Raw genomic sequence first — 16012 nt, forward strand, 5'->3', positions numbered from 1 at the left:
AGTTTTTTTTTAACTGGCCTGCAAATATATTAATTGAAAATATGTGAAGCCGCCGTTACATCACATCATTGTTCACCAAATAATTCACAGCATGAGGAACCTCTTCTACCCACACAGAGGTAGGGAAATCAGAGGCGTTCATTGCCAGAAAGTCTACAACTAAATTCCCTGGACGTCTTACAAAAACAAAATCAAAGAAATCAAAAGCAAAAAACTAAAGGCCGACAATCACGAACAATAGCATCCAAATAAGATAAGCTAGAAGCCCCTTCTTTCACCATTCATAGAGTTGTAAGCAATCTATTTCAAAACACAAAGAGCGAAAACCAAAATCCACAGCTATTCTCATTGCCCAAAACAAGCATGAAGCCTCTCCTAACAATGGTGAAATAACATGAATTGGGTAATTTGCAGCAGCACCCATTACTTCACCTCTCTCATTCCTTGCCACCATTCCCAAACCTCCCACCCCCTCCTTCACCAAAGTGGGTTAGTTGTTATATAATTTATGTTTAGATACTTTTTATTTGATAAAATGAAACTCTTTTTTTTTTGAAATATTTGATAAAATGAAACTTGTTAATTAAAAACACATTCAAATTGTATAATTATTAAGAAGAGACAATTAATGCCCCCAACCGACCCAAATGAACGTGAAAGTGACAATTTTAAGACATGATGAGATAAATTTTGATTTCTAGATCTATCAATGTTTTTTATTTATTTATTAATGATGACTTATATATTACTTCATAATGGGCCAGGCCCAAAGGGTGAAACAAGTTTACAAATACAACCAATCCGGAAAAAAAAAAGACCCACGAACAATCAAGGAGGGTGAATCCACTTCTACTCAGAGTTAGAATCACATTATAAATCCATCTAATAAGATCACAATAAAAAATGTATTAACAACACAGGCTTACTTGATGTATAACTTGGGTTGGCCCAAAACTAGTGTGTGGTGATGGTTGGTTAGCCCAATGATAACCCACCCAACAAAATGAGAGGAAAAGGTTGACCAAAAAAATAAAAAGAGGAAGCTCTAAGTATGCTTGAATTTCCATTTGATAAAAAAATAAAAAAGAATTTCCATTAAACTAAACCCCTTTTGAAGGAACCATTAAACTCAACATTGATCCACGTTTGAGTTTACATAACAAAATTTTGCTTCATGTGCATTGACAGTAAGTTGAGTGAAGTGGTACTCTCTAAGCTTCTGAGAAAATTTATTTTCTTCCCGTGCATTGATAATAAAAAGTGCATACATTGATACTTTTTGTCTGAATGTGTGTTCTCTGGGAAGAGAGCCAGCAACAAAATAGAGGGTCGAGAAACAAACAGGGATTTCAACGTCATTTCACCTGACTCACTTCGTTTTTTTATTTAACTTTTCCATCATATTTCCCTCTTTTTATTTAATTTCAAAAGTTTTATAGTTAAGCACCAATAATGTAAAAAATGATTTTACATAAATATTCTATCATGTGGCAAGAAGTGGATAAGCACCGATGAATTTGTCAGAGAAGCATAAAATGACGTAGATTGGAATCCAAAACTCAAATTCTTAGACCAAATACAATGGTTTGTTTAGAGGGGGTTGAATTTTGTTGAGGGTGTGTAGTGGTTGGTTGAAGTTTGTTGAAGATGAGGCGGAGGAGAGAAGTGTTGAGAGGAGTCAACAATGTTGAGAGGGGAGCCGGCTGCCACGTGGCGGTTTCAGATTGGTGCTAGCCAGGCGCGTGGGAGCCTACTGGAGGAGAGAGAAACTAACGGAAATCTTTGAGTGTGACACGTGGCTGGCTTTGATTGAGTCGCTGGATTTTTATCATCTTTATCTTTTGAACTCAATTATTTCATCGAAAAAAAAATTTAATGGAAATTTTTTTTAACCAAAATTCATGATTTTTTTCCCTCTATAAATAGAGACTTGGTTCGTTTGATTTGGACACAGAAAAAAAAAACCAAGTCTTTCACAATCTTATTATCTTTCTATTAGCCTTTGTTTTGAAATAGATTCCAACAATTACCATTTCAACACCAAAAATTCTTCTAACTACCCATTTAACTACCAAAATCCCAACAATTATCAAGATCTAAATCAATTTTCCAACCAACGTCCTCAAAATCTCAACAATTATCAAGATCCAAATCAATTTTCCAACCAACGTCCTCAAAATCCCAACAATTATCAAGATCCAAATCAATTTCCCAACCAATGTCCTCAAAACATACATAATTTTGGTTTTGCACCAAATTTCAACCAGTCATCCATCTTATGGATCTATGAGATATCCATCTCAAACACCCCCGTTTAGTGGTTATATGTCAATGGTGAATGAAAATTTTCCGAGTGTTGATGCACCTGAATTTCTCGAATTTTCAACACAAATGACTCTTGGTGGCATGACAGCTGCTAATGAAGTCACTCCAAATCAAGAGGATTCAACTCCTAAGAGCAAGAAAACCTCGTCACCAGCATGGAACACTGCACAAAATTTGTTGCTAATTAGTGAGTGGATTAAATATGGAACAAGCAGTGTTGTCGGGAAAAATCAGAAAGGAGAAACATTTTGGAGAGATATTGCTGAGTATTGTAATGAGCATTGCTCATTCGATCCTCCGCGCGATGGAGTTGCATGCCGAAACCGTTGGAATTATATGAACAAAATACTGGGTAAATGGATTGGCGCTAAGCGTGAGCAAGGAAGCGGTTGGTCGGAGAATGATGTTTTGGCAAAAGCGCAGGAATTATTCGCAAGTGGGAAGAATGTTCAATTTACTTTGATGGAAGAATGACACGCTCTCCGTGATCAACCACGTTTTTGTAGTCAAGTAGGAGGAAATGGTGGCTCAAGAAGTAGTGGATCTAAGAGATCTCACGAGAGTGATGCATGTGGCTCAAACTCTATAGGATCAATTCCTCGTCCAATGGGTAGGGAGGCAGCTAAAAAAAGAGTAAAAAGAAAAGTAGAGAAGCTACCTTGGAGGAGGTGGACAAAGATTGGGCTGAATTCAAACAATTCAAGGAGAAAGAGCTTGAACGATTGGAGAAGATAGCATCGGTGCAACAAGAGACTAACCAAGATGACCTGCAAAGAATACTACATGTTAGTGAAATGCGGGGGTTCCCAGGCATGATCGGGAGTATTGACTGCATGCACTTGGAGTGGAAAAATTGTCCTAAAGCATGGGAAGATCAATTTACTAGAGGGAATAAGGGAACCACAACAGTTATTCTTGAAGCAGTTGCATCTCATGATCTATGGATCTGGCATGCATTTTTTGGATGTTCGGGAACGTTGAACGACATAAACGTTCTAGATCGGTCACCAATGTTTGGTGACGTGGAACAGGGAAAGGCTCCAACTGTGAATTTCTTTGTGAATCAACGTCCCTATAATATGACATATTATCTAGCTGATGGTATCTACCCTTCTTATCCAACTTTCGTCAAATCGATTAGACTTCCTCAAAGTGAACCCGATAAGTTATTTGCAAAATTTCAAAGGGATGTCGGAAGGACATCGAACGTGCATTTGGAGTGCTTCAAGCTCGTTTTAAAATCATTCGTGAACCAGCTCGCTTGTGGGACATAGCTGATTTTGGTATCATTACGAGGTCATGCATCATATTACATAATATGATTGTTGATGATGAACGAGATACATATTCTCAACGTTTGACCGATTTTGAGCAATCTGGGGAAAGTTGATCTAATACACCGCAACCATACTCGACCGAGGTGTTACCCGCTTTTGCAAATCATGTGCGTGCTAGATCCGAGTTACATGATCCAAATGTTCATCACGAACTGCAAGCAGATCTAGTGAAGTACATCTGGGCAAAGTTTGGAATGTTTCCTCTTTGAAGATGATTTGTATCGTACTAACTACGTTATTTGTGTGTTGTATGCTTTTAGTTTGTTGTCTTGCATTTTAAGTTAAGAAAATAAAATAAATTATTGTGTGCTTAGTTTGTTGTCTTGCATTTTAAGTTAAGAAAATAAAATAAATTATAGTCTATATTAAAAAAAAATTAAATTGTTAAGGGTTTATTGTTTTAATTTAATTTAAATCGATAATTGTAATTTTATGTAATCATAAAAACAAAAATATAAAATTAAATAAAAATATGAAATAAAAAAGTGGTGGGGTAGGATGTTGAATGAAAAACCATTGGAGTGGGTAAAAATTAAATGAGTGTTAAATTGGAAAGAAAAGATGATGTGGAGTGCTGGAAAGAGAATAAGTGGTGTTGAAAGTAAAAAATTCAACAAACTATTGTATTTGGTCTTATAAGCACCGATGGATTTGTCAAAGAAGCATAAAACAACGTAGATTGGAATCCAAACTCAAATTCTTTACACGATGTGTGTACTCACAAACAACAAAAAACAAATATTTAAAATTCAACAAATTTTATTAGTCACCCCACACCTATTCATGTCATTTTTATGTATATCGCATTTTAAATTGCAGTACACATAGGCATTTTGTATTTTAAATTGCGGTAAACATAGGTTGTTGTAATGGGTTGAAAGCACCCATTGCGTTTTTCTGAAATATTTTGTATGCCTTTAAAAAATGAATATCCTGATCAAATCAATTCTATTAAAGTTAGATTGGTCATGTCAAACAAAGTTAGATTCATTGATGACTATATAAATATCCAAATTGAAAAATAAAAATACACTTTTTTATCCCCCAAACTGGGAAAATAAACAAATCCAAAAAACGAAACATGCCATAAAGAAAATTAGTTGGGAAATCATAATAACGACCAACAAAAGCTCTGCAGCTACATCACCATCAGCATCCTCACATCCTCACGCTCCACCTGAAAACGATGAAAGTTAATGCATGTAATATCATGTACGCAGCAACCTAAACGAAATTCAAGGATCTCATAGACTCATACATTTCTAAACTCCATAGATGTCAAACAAGAAAACCACTCTATAGAATGCATTTAGATTTACAAGAAGGATTTTTTTGTTACACCCCCATGTGATGGGAAAGAGAGAACAAAAATGTGTAAGATGAAACTATAAATTAGTGCCAAAAATTTGTGGTTGTTAAATTGACTCCACATACCTTGGTATTTCTTCCACTTTTCAAAAGTTAACTCCTAAAAATGAGGATGAAACTTGTTAGATATTTTATAGATACGTAGGTAAGATATGCAGATATCTTATTGTTAATTGTAAATACTAAACGGTAATAATGATATTCAGTTTCTCCTTATTCAACACGGTATACGTGTTTTCCCGTGAACCCACAGTAGTGAACCACCTGTCCATGGGTGCAATTCTACTCAAAAAACCATGTCTCGTCTCCGGTTCCGGCTCTTCCCTCTCCTTTCAGAGAGGCCCCATGTTCCATATAATTTAATGCCACTACCTCCTTTACAAGTATACCAACGTCAACATCGACCACTTCCCTCCTCTCTATCACTACTAGCTGGCAACAGACCCATTCACTATCATCCGGGGCCAACTCCTCTGTCCCCTTCAACCCCACCATGTGTAGGATTTTGGGATGTTGTTATTCGCAGCAAAGTAGCTCTGGGAAACAGTCTCTCGTATGATGACAAAGTTTATGCATGAGTAGTGGGATACTCTGTTGTAAGCTCCCCTACTAACAATATATCCCCTTCACGCTACTGCATTTTCATTGGTGGCAATTTGATGTCTTGTAAAAGACAGAAACAAACTATAATGGCAATGGCAGAAACGGAATATCAGGCCATGCCTCCGCAACCCGTGAGCTTATATGGCTCAAACAGCTACTTAAAGAGCTGAGGTTTGGAGATACTACGCAGATGACACTGATTTGCTATAATCAAGCAGCCCCACAAGTTGCATCACAACCGTGTTTCATGAAATGACCAAGCACATTTTGATCAATTGTCATTTTATTAGACAGAAGATTATATCAGGGGACATCACCACAAACTTCGTAAGTTCAAACAATCAATTGGCAGATGTCTTTACTAGGTCTATGAGAGTTCCTAAAATTAGTTATATATGTAACAAGCATGATGCATATAATTTATATGCTATAGCTTAAGGGAGAATATTAGATATCTTGTAGATGTAGAATATCTTATTGTTAAATAGATTAGCAGGATACCTTATTGTTAATTGAAAATAGGGTAAAAAATTGTACAATTATTTCACCTATTATAGATAATAGACTCCGTAGTATAGTTGAAACTTGAAACATGTGAATTCAATCTAATGTTGTCTCTCAGATTCTCTCTATTCAACAGAAATAATTGGAGCCTTTTACTCTTGTAACGCAGGAATGTTAACAGCAAAATTAAAAGCTAAAAACTTAGGCATAATTATGTTATAATTTACAGTTAGCAAAGCAAACAAAGAACTATAATGAGTAATATAAAGCAAGAGAAAGGGAATGAACTCAAATTTGATCGATACACATAACAATCAGTATAAAACATGCACATATGACATCTGTAGCATGTAGCTTTGTTTTCAATATAATATGATTATTGTCAAAAAATAATATATATATATATATATAATATGTGTACTACTTCAAAATATGATATTTTCAAATAGGTCCCTCTTTTTGCTGTAATCCCCGCTTTCAACAAATAGTGTGCTTAGTCCCGTACTAGGGTACTTTTAGCGAGTAAAAAGTAAAAACACAAGTTTCAAATTTTCAGACTAAAACCAAAGAAAATTAAAGCGGGGCTAATAACAAAAAATGACATTTTTAGGTATCGAAAACATATTCCAAGTCTAAAATATTTCCACAATTTACCAACATCGGTCTTAAAAGTTTAGAGCAATTAAAGTCTACTATGTGTCTAAAGCCTCATTTACTTAAACTCAGTATTGGAAGCCTTCCAACTACAAAACAATATGAACAATATATATTGGAATAATAATACAATAAAAGCTCGCGAATGAAGTGGCTAAGTTGTCATTCATAGAAATTAGGCCCCGTTTGGATAAACAGCTTAATTAAGAGCTTATGGTCATAAGCGCTTATGACATAAGCGCTTATTCATAAGCTATTTTTAAAAATTTATTGAAATAAATTAAAAATAAGCTGTGTATAAGCATAAGCTGTTTTTCATAAGCTATCCTGAGTAGCTTATGAAAATAAGCTGAAAATAGCTTATGGCAGACCATAAGCTGTTTGCATAAGCTCTCCCAAACACTGGCATAAGAGCTTATGCTGTCAGATAAGCTCAAATAAGCTCTTCCAAACTGGGCCTTAATCCAAAGTACAAAATCCAGCAGCATTTACAGGAACAGGCCAATTTTAATAGAGGGAACAGTATATAGTTACCTTCAAGATTAACATGACCTTCATCAGATTCTACTTCTTATTCCTGTTCAGTTCAAAAACAAATTAAGAAATTAAATATAGGCAACACATTAACAAGTTAAATTTCAAATAGTACTGATTGAACACAATTGGCAGCCGAGAGAAATGGATTAGAAAATACAAACCTCTTCATCCTGTGAAAGGTAAAAATCAATTCCTTAGGGGATTTGAAATTATCTCCTGGTGAAACTCCTTTTTTTATGCATTGATGAAGCCACCTTTGAGAAAACTAAACAATATTGAAAAACAAAAATCAGGGAAAGCCAAGACAACATGGAATTTAGCAGCCGTAATATAAGGATTTACTATATAACCATTTCTTTCAAACAATGTCTTATTATCCTATCTTCTATTGTAGCTTCTTCCTTCCTTGGAGCTGTTGGTACTTTCACCCTGTAAAACAGACCAACGTGTTAAATCAGGCTACGGTTATAGAAACTGCTACGAACTTTCACAAAATACAACAGCCTTAAATATAGATTAAGGAGACGAAATTGTATTATAATGTAAATTTATAATTGTACCCAAAAGGCTGTACCAAAAAAAGAATAAAACAGAGACAATATGCAGAAATTGGATGAAAGAATTCCAAAAATCATAACCAATATTAACGGGGAAACGTTCAAATTCAAGCATACATAACAAACAAAATGTGAGGCTGTAACAGATCCTACAGCATATTCAAATAATACGTAAACGTAAAAATAACAATGATCTGAAGAATACCGATATGAACACAACATTGAAATAAAATCCAATTCAAATACTGGACTGGACAAGGGAACATATAAAGAAACTAAATGAGGTCAAGTTGCTGAGGGGAGTCATCCCCCAATTATATACAGATACTAAATGAGGTTAACTATACTTCATTACACCAAAACCGCGGACGTAAAAAATATCTGGGACAAAAAGAGCTTGTTTTAAACATCGCGGATCACTTTTGCACAATCATGTTAGATCAGGGACCTAAAGTGCAATTAAGCCTCTTTTTTCTCTCCTGGTTTCAGAGAAATTTCCAGAAAACAATGACAACAACACAAAATCATTTACAATATTTCCTTGAGTAAGAAACAAAATGCAAACAAGTTTACGTTTTTGTAATGATGAATGAAAGAAAACGGAAACTGATAACATTTTCTCTATATAAGCCTTTGTATCTCTCCACACACACGCAAACACACAAGATTCCACTTCACCAAATTAGCTATTCAAATATTGAGAACCAAAATTGAAACTTAGAGCATCTATAACACAAGCTTTTCGATAAATCAGATACTGCTGAACCAGTTAAAAGAAAATTCAATTTGAAACCTTATCTTACGTATCCGCCTTTTGAGCGTTTTGGTCAAACGTACTCTCTTGGGCGTAAGAAACTTGTGCCAATACATCTGCCAATTGCGAAAGGTCAGGCAACCAACCAATCTCAACAATTACTTACAATACAAGTAAAACATCTAATATGTAAATGTTGTAAAAACTACACAGATAATCAAATCAGTACACATCATATGAAAGCATAGAGCACAGTGTACATGCATTCTATCAGTATAAATCAATCAATCTTTAGTTCATTCTTCCCAATTACTACTCAAGACTCAGATTCTTAAATATGAAGAGCAAGCAAGAGTATTCATTTTAAACCCTAATTTTCTAAATACACAAAGAAACAGAGATTTGATGCAAAAAAACGAACCTGGAAAATGGTACAGAACCGGCGGCGCTGCTGCAGGAACCCGGCGGAACAGAGCGAAGTGAAGACAGACTCGGCTAAATCCTAAATGGGCACTTCTATATATATAATGCCAGATTTTAAAATTAAAAAAAAAAGATATCCAATCTAATCTAATTATCTAATTAATTATTTAAAAACTCACCAAATCATATCACTATTTAATTAGTTATTTCAAGTTATTCATCATTGTAATTGTAATGTACTAGGATCGTCCCGTGTTTTATTATACACTAGCTTAAATTTTTTAAAATGTGTTAAGTGTTAATAAAAAAAATTATTGAAACAAGTTATATTTACACACAAACAAGAAGAATAATTATTTTTTGAGGTGTGGAGAGGTGGAGGAAGAGAGAGATAGGAAGAAAGGAGATATAAAGTAAAGATGTGATATGTGATTTGATTGATAGGAAAAAGAGAAATAAAGGAAAGAGAAGGTGGAAAAGGAGTTGAGAGGTGTGTATATATCATAACTCAACAAGAAAATAGATAATGGTATATCCATGTTTGTATACCATTATCTAATTGCATATATCCAAGTTATATAAAGATATAACATTTGCATATAAAAAAATTATTTTCTATTTTACTTAGGATTTTGTTGTTTATGATTTATATCTTTATAAGATTTTGTAGTTTTATTAGAATTCTATTTAAGGATACTTATTTATTTTTATATTATTTTTTTACATCTCTAGATGTATTTTATTTATCTTTGATTAAATTTCTTAATTAGTTATTAGGATTATTATCTTTTAGGATTTTTCTTTTATTCCCTTTTTTGAATTCTAATTTAGGATACTTGGAAGTAGATTTATTCCACTCAGTTAGGATTTAGATTATTTTTAGATGACAATCTTTAATATTATAATTTGACTGAATAATTTTGAAAAAAAAAGTGGTGTACTCAAAGATTTTTCAACTTTGATCTTGGGCACTTATGTGACGTAGCGAATATATGTTATTCTTATTTTTTCCATTTATATGAATTGCATTTCTAATTTCATTCAGTCTTTGTTCCATTTGTTGGATTCAGCCTCATCGCGACCCGGATTCTAAGAAGTCTCGATCATCGCAGTACCCGACCAAAGCCTCCACCCCGACCAGCGTAAATAACTAATGACGCCCCCACCAAAGAGCCGACGGTTTTTTGAGGTCGTCCTGATCGAGCAAGCCATGTTCGAGCATAACCCTTCCCAACTCTTTGCACCTCTCGACTAAATGCTAGAACTAGGGGCTACTATTTCGAGGATGGATCTGATCGTCTCATGCCAATCTGACCAAACTCATTCCTGATCATGACCATCACCGCCCTCGTGCAGTTGGAGATGCCCACAATTGAAAGTCAAACCGAGAAAGTTTATGTTACCTCACCACATCACATCACGTGATTATAACACAACAACCAAGACAATGATGCAAAGCTAAAAAAACGTATGAGGTACTCATGACAACCTCGAGCCTCACAACTCTAACCTCTATACGAGGCAACACATGGAGAACACAAGGTACACAACAAACTCTCCATAACTTATAAATGGCTTCTCGGCGCATCCAGATGATGAAGATGGTCATAATCTACAATGGGCGTCATCAGATCAATTACAATTTGAGGAATACATATAGTGAAAATAACTATTTGAAATAGCAAGTTACGGAATTTAAAGTAGAAATTTAGTTTAGGTTGTAGAAACTTTTAAAACTACTTTTAAAACAAAAAAAACTTTTAAAACTCAAAGAGTATTTTCATGTAAATCTCACGTGTTTTTACATATTGTTCTTGTTCACTACTTCCTGGAATTTTGGGATGTCCACCAAGTGGCATGATCCTAGATAGAGAATTATTCAAGCAGGGAAATTACAGATGTGATAATATTGGGAATCAAGGACTAAGATCCAATAAGTGAGGCACTAATGCATGCAAGCCATATATAGAACAATCACACACATGACATGACCACAATTTGAGATATTCTGTAAGAAATTAGATTATTCTTTCAAACATTCGTGTCCTACAAAAAGACTTGAAATCTAAACATTTTTCCTGACTCATCGTCCAGCTTGTCCCCTTTCTTTGGCGTGGTTCATACATTCAAAAGAGTAGATCCATAATTTCCATGCTATTTAAGCTACCAGGTTCAGTGAACAGAGTAAGCACATGAGAAGCAGCCCCATTTATATCTCCAGAACGATATCTGCCACCACAAGATAAATACATGTTTATTATCAGAATAGTTGTAATCAACTGGTATCCAAATACATACTTAATTGATAAAAAAGGCGAAAACATCGCCGCAAATTAAATAAATCCGACATGATTACATGAACTTAAGTACAATGTCAAACTAATTAATGTATATGCTTAGTAGACCATAAAAAAAATTCAATTTGTATTACTTACACTCAGAATCTGTCTTGACCCATTTACTTCCATTGTTTGTAGCACTAGTAGGTTCCTCTTCATCATCATCATCATTATCATCATCATCATCATTATCATCTTCATCAAACTGGGGCATTTGATCCTTTTCCAGGTACTTCTTTACAAATGTTGTTGAAGATGAACCTTGGGGATGTATCTTTTTCTGAAGCATTGCCCTCAGAATCTATAATATCTCAAGCAAAGTAAGAGCATAAGATGAATATAAAGGAACAGGTTAATGTGTGAGAACAAAGGCTTAATTGCATGGTTAATTTCTTATCTACCTTCTCCATTCTGGAATCTGTGGAGAGTAGTGGATCTTTGAAAGAAGGAGTAGGTTGAAATCCTTTTCTGCAAGCAAACATCTTCTTAAAAAGGAAAGAAAGTGATTTCTTCCCAATGCCACCCTTTTTGCTATCATAACAAAGATCTCTTCCCGTGCTGTGTATTAGACTGTTGCCTGGGTAGAAATTACCATGTTTGATATTGGAGACATCAGAAATTGTCTCAACTTCTTGTGCTGCAGGTTCCAAGCTTGAATGTTCATTGATCAAATCATTGAGGTTTTCTTCTTGTTCATCCTCCAATTTCATGTTCAATTCATTCTGAAGTTTCCCAACTTCCTCCAGCTTGAACTCCTTTGTGTATTTCTGAAAAGGAAATGAATCTTCTGCATAACTGTTAGCTAAAGTTCCAATGTGAAGGAATGCCTGAGGCCAGTCATTGAACTCTTGCTTGCAAGATTCATGCAGCATATAATCTGTTGGGAAAAGAAAATTTATGAATACAAGATTAATACAGTATAAGTACCATTCTTTGAAAGTTAAAATGCATCATTATTTCAAGTACTTAGAACAGGTGCTAGTCACTATTTTTCTTAGCTGTTATTTTCTCTTTTCCTCTTTTTGAGAAAATGAACTATACAATATTAATTCCACCCTACAAGTTACAACCTCTACCCAAATCTCCACTACCATAAGCTCAAGTGTCATGTCCCTTTTCCGGTAAGTATGAGGATCCTCTCGTGTCATGCATAAGTATTAAATAAGGGAACTCCTCTGAATAAGTGACACAATATTTCACTTGATGTTGTATGTGACATGAAGGGATCATGATTAATCTGTATACTAAGCCATGTAAACTGTGGAAGTTATGATCATTAAACAAAGACTTAATTAGGGTGTGATTGTATTTCTGTCAGCGCACATTCGTAGACAGTTTGAATGTCCTTTTTTAGCCAATTTATGTCTCTTGTGTCTTTGAAGTCAATGTGCGTTGGCCAACTTGAACTTAATCTTCATCATTTTGGTGTCAGTGGTGAATCTGGTGATAGATGCAATGCAAAGACAGAGAACTTACGAGTAGTTGAAGCTGAGGTTGGTTTCTTCTTGCCATTGGTTCCATTAAGCTTGTTCTTCTTCCATAGAAAAATCTGCAAAATGACAGATATCCTTAAAAAATCAGAAGCAGAAGTGATTGGCAATGCAATGAAAAATAATGTGAGCATAAGAGAAAGCAATTCTTACTTACCTTCATTTTGGTGAATGAATGGGATATGAAAAGTGAAAACTAAATAAAGTTAAGTATACAATATGCAGATCCCATAAGCCTGCAAAAGACTTTAAATAGACTTAGATTACAGGTTCAAGTTCCCAAACAGTGACTTTACACACACCTTTGATTTTTTTGTTTTGTCTTTTTATCATCCCTCTTCCCAACCATGAGTTTTTCTTTTTTCAGTTTCTTGTCTCCTCAATTAAATGGGACACTAAACACAATTAGTGAAAATTGAATCTCTGATAGCAACCTTAAACAGGTGTCAAAGGGCATCATAGTCGCATATCCAAATACTGAACACTGGTGCCAATATATTGCCTGAGAAGTTGATTGGTTAATTTTTTACATCTCTTTCTTTATTTCTCAAAAAGGTTTATGAAGATGAAAGGTTCCCACATTCCAAGTTCATGGGGTGTCACAAGATCTAGGTGATAATATTATATGTTTTAGGGATGCATTTCATTAATATAAGTATATAACAAATGAAATGTGGTTAGGTACTTTATTGATTGAACTAGCATGCAAAAGCAAAACCATGTATAATATGATAGAGCATATCAATCTCAGATTTGGTCAAATGAAGTAGGGGCAAGTCTTCAATCTAACAAATCACATTTTCGAGCTCCAAGTGCAAACGGCTGAGAGTATGTTTGTGAGTTGAATTTTAGAAGGGAGAGAAAAGTATGGAGAGGCTTATGAGAAACAAAAATATTGTGTGTACCACTAATTTCTAGAGACACTTGTAGTTTGTGGTAGTTTTTGACCATCACAAATTACAAAGTTTATTAAGAAAAACAAACTGTCACAAATTGCAGGTGTCTGAGTGTCTGCCATAAATCAGTGATAAATTAGCGTTGTATGAGAAGCCCTCCCTTTGTTTAGGAGACTTTAAAAAGGGGGAAGAGTTTAAGAAATTTTAAAAAATCCTTCAAGACTCTCATTTATCCTCCAAATTGAGAGGTTTTGAGGAATTTGAAACTTACAAACAAGAAAAAGGGCTTACCCATCTTCCCTCTCACTATCCCTCCCTTTCCCTCTTTAACAACTCACAAGCAAAGCCTTACAAATTGGATTAATGTAAGTTTTACGTAAATGTTTTTAGCTGGGGCACTTTCCCAATAGGTCAGTTAAATATAATTAAGTCTTATAAGTGTTTTTTAACACCAAAACTTTTCCCTATGATTGATTTACCATTTGTTACCTGCTTCCTCATCATTACTAGAAAATAACAGTGTGTATATAATGTTCATCTTTTACTAATGTTCCATGCATTTGTTTTCATTGTGAGTTTAGCACCATGGCAATGACAATCAGTGTGTTTTGATAAACATTTTAACTTAAGGCAGCCTCATTCATCATCTAACTTAGCTGGTTGTGTTGCCTTCACCTTATTAATCACTAAAATACAAAATTAAAACCTCATTATTTCTACCATAACATAACACTAATTAATAATTATACTAAGTAATCAATTATTGGTAAAATCATGAGAGAACACTAATTAGGAGGGCATGAAAAAGTTTTCCTTTATTTTTTGAGTTATCACATTCTCTAATTCTTTAACGGAAGAATAAACAAAACCAAGCCAAAAACCGCAAATTTATTTTCAAGTAGGCCAAAAGTATATTCACATCAATGACATAAGAGATATAAATTGACTAAATCGCATTCAAATTATTTTGAAATGTGCGTTGATAGAAACTCAAACACTCAAAAGGACTTCTACATTCAAACTAACCTCAAACCAAACACATATGGGTCCATTTTGGTACAATTAAGGTGATATGAGCGGTTCAAAACATTTTGTATCTTTTCTCTTTGGATTCACTACACTTGCTATAGGCCTCAGTCGAGGCTAATTATTTATGGTTGATTGAAAATGTCCATCTCCCCTTCTTATTTCATAGTTTTGGATTGAGAGTAGGCCACCTCTCTGAGTTTGAGGAATCTGCTAGAATTTGTATCATTGATTTTGATGGTGCTACGCAAGTCACGCTTGCTTTAGTGTCCTAACTCCATTCCAACCAATTTTTGGAATCAAATCCTTTTCCTAAAGAAGCTCATACTAAAACTCTATAAGCAATTCACACACTCCACACAAAAAAGCACATTAATAAAGGGAAATAAACGTAAAGAATGGTGTGATGTGAACAGGAATCTAATCTAATAAAACCAAAGTTATCTTAACTTTTTTCCAACCTTAACGCCTAGTGTTAGTGTTAAAAAAAACATGTGATAGAAAAAAATTTGGTAAAACAAAGGTGATTGTGAATGTATCAAAGTTGATTTAATAAAGCGCGCAGTACCGTCCTTTACATCAAATGTTCGGTATAGTTGGTAGATAGTTAAACTTAAAAGTTCGATTTCTAGACGTTGTGTATGGAGAATGATTTGTTTAGACATCTTTGGGAACCAACATAGAAGTACTGTCCTATAGGTGACAATGCAGTCCCCATTAATGAGCAGGGCCAATCCATATATTCCTGAAGCCTCGAGAGTAATAAGCGTGATCTGTTTGTGCAAGCATGGTTCCTTCCTTTTCTTTGCGCCACTCAATCTGCCACTGGGATTTCCTACACAATAACATGCTTCTGCAGTTGTTTTGTTTCATATCTATGTCGCTAGCTAGCTATATTACAATTCTATCACGGAATAGTTAGTATAACATGTGATTAGATCATGTGGTATATGTTTCAAAGTCTCAGTTTGATTTTCCTAAGTAAAATAAAGAGTTATGCAATTTTACTCACCTAGCTAGCTAGCCACACACGACTTCTCTCCTCAGTACTGTTGCTACTACATTACCAATTTACCACAGGCTCTTCTAGCAAAATCTATCCACACTTGTATAATTTTTCGCTTCACCGTATTAACGGACACATTGCTAGAAAGATTATACTAGCAGTAAAGCACACAAGAGATTTGAACATAATTAAC

At 34.6% G+C, this 16012-nt stretch overlaps 1 protein-coding gene, 1 long non-coding RNA gene and 1 pseudogene across 2 annotated transcripts; 1 reads left to right on the plus strand and 2 right to left on the minus strand.

The window, feature by feature from the left end:
• The first annotated feature begins 1684 nt into the window (after positions 1-1684).
• On the plus strand, positions 1685-3871 carry LOC130725548 (uncharacterized; annotated as a pseudogene).
• A 729-nt stretch (positions 3872-4600) lies between these two features.
• LOC130724480 (uncharacterized) lies at positions 4601-9124 on the minus strand. The gene is made up of 7 exons (XR_009014529.1): positions 9061-9124; positions 8679-8755; positions 7679-7757; positions 7490-7593; positions 7326-7368; positions 5097-5130; positions 4601-4839 (listed from the first exon to the last, which is right to left on the minus strand). It is a non-coding gene; the product is annotated as an uncharacterized LOC130724480 (long non-coding RNA).
• A 1734-nt stretch (positions 9125-10858) lies between these two features.
• LOC130724472 (protein DEEPER ROOTING 1-like) lies at positions 10859-13114 on the minus strand. Its single transcript, XM_057575698.1, has 5 exons — positions 13049-13114; positions 12878-12950; positions 11803-12278; positions 11498-11702; positions 10859-11291 (listed from the first exon to the last, which is right to left on the minus strand). The coding sequence occupies exons 1-5, from the start codon at positions 13052-13054 to the stop codon at positions 11272-11274; spliced, it is 780 nt and encodes a 259-aa protein (XP_057431681.1). The 5' UTR covers positions 13055-13114; the 3' UTR covers positions 10859-11271.
• Positions 13115-16012: the final 2898 nt, after the last annotated feature.

This window comes from Lotus japonicus, chromosome 6 (genome assembly GCF_012489685.1).
Source record: "Lotus japonicus ecotype B-129 chromosome 6, LjGifu_v1.2".
Taxonomy (NCBI): Eukaryota; Viridiplantae; Streptophyta; class Magnoliopsida; order Fabales; family Fabaceae; genus Lotus; species Lotus japonicus.